The sequence below is a fragment of the Nicotiana tabacum genome, chromosome 13 (assembly GCF_000715075.1).
Source record: "Nicotiana tabacum cultivar K326 chromosome 13, ASM71507v2, whole genome shotgun sequence".
In the NCBI taxonomy this organism is placed as follows: Eukaryota; Viridiplantae; Streptophyta; class Magnoliopsida; order Solanales; family Solanaceae; genus Nicotiana; species Nicotiana tabacum.
This window is the reverse complement of record NC_134092.1, coordinates 40,758,671-40,762,494: the sequence shown is the minus strand read 5'-3', so window position 1 is coordinate 40,762,494 and position 3,824 is coordinate 40,758,671. Positions and strand designations below refer to the sequence as shown.

At 38.7% G+C, this 3,824-nt stretch overlaps 1 protein-coding gene across 1 annotated transcript; it reads right to left on the bottom strand.

Annotated features, from left to right (window-relative positions):
• Nucleotides 1–1,952: 1,952 nt before the first annotated feature.
• Nucleotides 1,953–3,294, bottom strand: LOC142168087 (uncharacterized). Its single transcript, XM_075228746.1, has 2 exons — nt 3,213–3,294; nt 1,953–2,290 (listed from the first exon to the last, which is right to left on the bottom strand). The coding sequence occupies exons 1-2, from the start codon at nt 3,292–3,294 to the stop codon at nt 1,953–1,955; spliced, it is 420 nt and encodes a 139-aa protein (XP_075084847.1).
• Nucleotides 3,295–3,824: the final 530 nt, after the last annotated feature.

The window sequence follows — 3,824 nt, the reverse complement described above, 5'->3', positions numbered from 1 at the left end:
GCAGAGATGTAATATCCTTTTTCATGTTATACCTTCTTACATAAGACTTCAAAATTCCTTAGTTCTTCATCTTTATGACTCAGAAAAATAACCCCGGTAAATCGAGAAAAATCGTCTACAATAACAAAGGCATATTTTCTACCACCAATGCTAGCAGTTCTAGTTGGACCAAAAAGGTTCATATGCAAAAGTTGAAGAGGTTTTGTAGTAGAAATAAAGTTTTTGATTTTAAAAGATGAACGTGTTTGTTTTCCTAATTGACATACGTTACAAATTTAATCCTTGGAAAAATCTAGTTTTGGAAGACCAATGACAAGATTGCCTTTGGAAAGTTTTTAAATAGTATGCATGCTAGCATGACCAAGCTTTCTATGCCATACCTAGGGATCATCAATCATTGAAGCTAAAAATATTTTATTCCCTATACTATCAGTAATGCTAAGGGTATAGACATTTATATCTCTATTTCCAGATAGAATAAGTTTACTTGTTTTGTCTTCAATGAACCAACCACATTTTTTGAAACGAACCTTATAGTCATTGTCACATAGTTGACTAATGCTAAGTAGATTGTAACCAAGTTCATCTTCTAAATAGACCTCATTACATCACATGATGAGCTGAGAGGGACTCTTCCTACTCCAATTACATTTCCTTTTGATTTATCTCCGAAAGTGACAGATCCACCGTTGAGCTTAGAGACAGATTTGAATTATTGTTTGTCACATGTCATGTGTTTGGAACACGCACTATCGAGATACTATTTTCCTTTTCGATTCTTCTTGCGTTGTTCCTGCAAAAATAAATTACTTGTTTTTAGGTACCCAAGCTTGCTTGGGTCCTGGATGGTTAGTGTTCTAGTTGTTATCCTGGTTAGAGGCCTTAGGTCGCCAAACTCATCTTTTGTTGTTCTTAAACCTGGAATGATTAGAGGTATGGCCAGGTTTTCCGCAATAAAAATAAGATGGATTAATAAGTCTTTCAGAAGTCTTTTCTCTGTTATCTCTAAACCTGCAATGGTTAGAATTGTTATCATTCTTGCCACATCGAATGCATGCAGCATGAGTTCTTACCCTTAATGAGTTATTACGAGGAGTTGACTGGTTGGATCTGATGGAACTGTGACTGGTGAATTTTCTCAATCCATTCAGTTGAAGTTGAAGTTCATGAACTTCCTCTTGAAGCATGTCTTTTTCTATTTCACATACTTCAAGTTTCAGGGCCCAGTCTTTCTTTTCTCGTTGGATCTTTCGAAGCTCATTTAGAACCTTCTCAATGTCTACAAGAGCAATATCAATAAATTCTTGAATTGCATTGCATTTAGGACACATAGGTGAACGTACCTCACTTGTTCCTTCATCTGCCATGAGACCCAGCTTGCTTGAGTCTTCATCACTGTCATCATTTATAGCTATGAAGAACATGTTGGAAATTTCCTCATGATCAAACTCTTCTTCATCACTCCATGCTCCAAAAGACTTTTTCTTTTGGAAATTTCTGCTGAGTTTCTTTTTCAGTTCAGGGCATTCTGCTTGAATGTGTTCGTGTTTTCCACATTCATAACATCCTCCATCATTTTTGTCATTTTCATTTCCCATCTACCCTTTCCTGAAATTTGGCTTACCTCTTCTATTATTTCTGTTTCTCCTCATCATGCTTGTTACCACTTTGGAGAGCATAGCTATGTTTTCATCTTGTTCTCCTTCTTCTTCTTCTTCTTCTTCTTCTTCTTTTTCTTCTTCTTCTTCTTCGTTTTCTGATTCAGCCATAGTTGCTTTAAATGAAACTATTTTACTTTTCTATTGATGAACTTGCTTGTCTAAGTGGGTTTTCTCAAAAGCAATTAGATCACCTCTAAGTTCATCATATGACATCTTGTCGAGGTCCTGACATTCAAGAGCAATAATTTTTGGTTGCCAGATGGTGGGTAGACTTATTAGTATTTTTCTAACTTATTCTCCACTTCTGATTGGTCTACCAAAATATTTTAAATCCCCAAGAATTTTGCTGAATCGAGAGAATATTTCTTCAACTAGTTCTCCGTATTTCATTTGAAATAATTCATAGTCACGCCCCAGGAGATTTATTCTTGTTTCCTTCACTTTGTTGGTTCCTTCATAGGTAACTTCTAACTTATCCCATATTTCTTTAGCAGTTTCAAAGCTTGATATCTTTTCATACACTTCACCGCATATGGCGTTGTATAGGAGATGTTTAGCCTTAGCATTCACTTGAATAACGGTTGTTTGTTCTTCAGTGAAATTATCTAAGTCAAGAGGATCAGATGATACTAAATTAAAAGCTAAGAACATAGAAATTTTATACTGGTTCAGTACCGGTGTGATACCTACATCTAGTTCTCTTGGGTCACAAGGGTTCTCTTAGATCTTCAATAATTCGTTAGAACAGTAGTGGTTTTTGGATCTTCACCACCAACAATTTTCAGCAACAATATTTCTCTAGACTTGACAAAATTCTTGTTTTGTTTTCTATCTCTTCCTATCTTTTGTGACACATGTAAACTCAAGAATATAGTGTTTGTGCTAAGAACTAGAAAGGTATAGAAACAGTGTAAGTTGCATGATCTTTTTCTTTAGCCTTTCAGGCTTCTTATATGAGAGTCTTAAGATCATACAATCTTCTTGTTGAACTAGCCGTTGCAGATTGACCATTGATTGAGGCAAAGATAATCTAAGAATTTTGATCCAAGGGTTGCTTCTGAATCCTGCTCAAGAGATGGGCTGGATTCAATAATTTCCTTCCTTTTCACATTCCTAATTAAGGGAGTGATTTGCGACTTGATCGATCAGAATTTTCCGATTTCTTTTCTCAAACTGATCCTTGAAGTATGGACTGGCTTCCCATAATGACTGCACTTGATCTTGTTTCCTTTTTGATGGCCTTGACATCTTGATTTCCTTTGGCTCCATCTGATTTAGCATTGTCATCCTAATTTCTTGCAATTAAGTAGATTAGATTAGATTAGCACTAGTGTCATCATTGAAACGTAGGTGTAACAGACTAGGCTTCTTCCCACTAACTTTGGGGGTGAGAGATCAAAGGACCCCAAGATTTAATTAACTGGTGCAAGGATAAACTACTTAACATGGGGGATATTGGAGTCCGACGGGGTGGATTGACCATCTTTAAGCTTGAGGGCAAGGCCCGCAGATGGTGGCAGGCGTACCTCCTTAGCAGGCCAGCAGGTTCACCTCCCTTGACTTGGGATCCATTTACACATCTGTTCTTGGAGAAGTACATACCACCTTCGGAGAGAGAGAGGAGCTTCGACATCAGTTTGAGTGACTCCGTCAGGGTCATATATCTGTGATCGATTATCAGGCGAGATTCACTAACTTGTCTCGCCAAGTAGCTATTATTCTCCCCACAGATGTAGAGAGGGTGCGGAGGTTCATTGTAGGTCTACACCCTGAGATTCCGGATTCTATGGCCCGTGAGGTAGAGATGGGGACTCCCTTTCTTCAGATTGTGGATATAGCTCGGAAGATTGAGCATATCTGTGACCACATCAGAGAGTTTGTACCAAGGGATAAGCGGCCCTGATAGTTTGGTAGATTCAGTGGCACCCCACCTAGGGGTAGAGGTTAGTTCATAAGGGGCCAGTCTAGCAGGCCTATGCAGTCAGCACCACCGCCTACTCGGAATGCTCTAACACAACCCTACTTCAGCGCTATTCCAGAGAGTACTTATCGTCTGCCAGCTATTCAGGGTTCCTCCAGTGGGTATTCAGGCCATCAGGATCAAACTTCAGGCCAGCAGTCCACTGCTCCGAGAGGTTGTTTTTAGTGCGGGGATTTTGGCCA

Excerpts from the sequence above, each read along its gene's own strand:
- LOC142168087 (XM_075228746.1), bottom strand. The coding sequence starts at position 3,294 with ATGTCGAAGCTCCTCTCTCTCTCCGAAGGTGGTATGTACTTCTCCAAG. Across the intron at positions 2,291-3,212 it reads TGGATCCCAAGTCAAGGGAG|TATCATCTGATCCTCTTGAC; the intron begins GTGAACCTGCTG and ends CTTTTAATTTAG.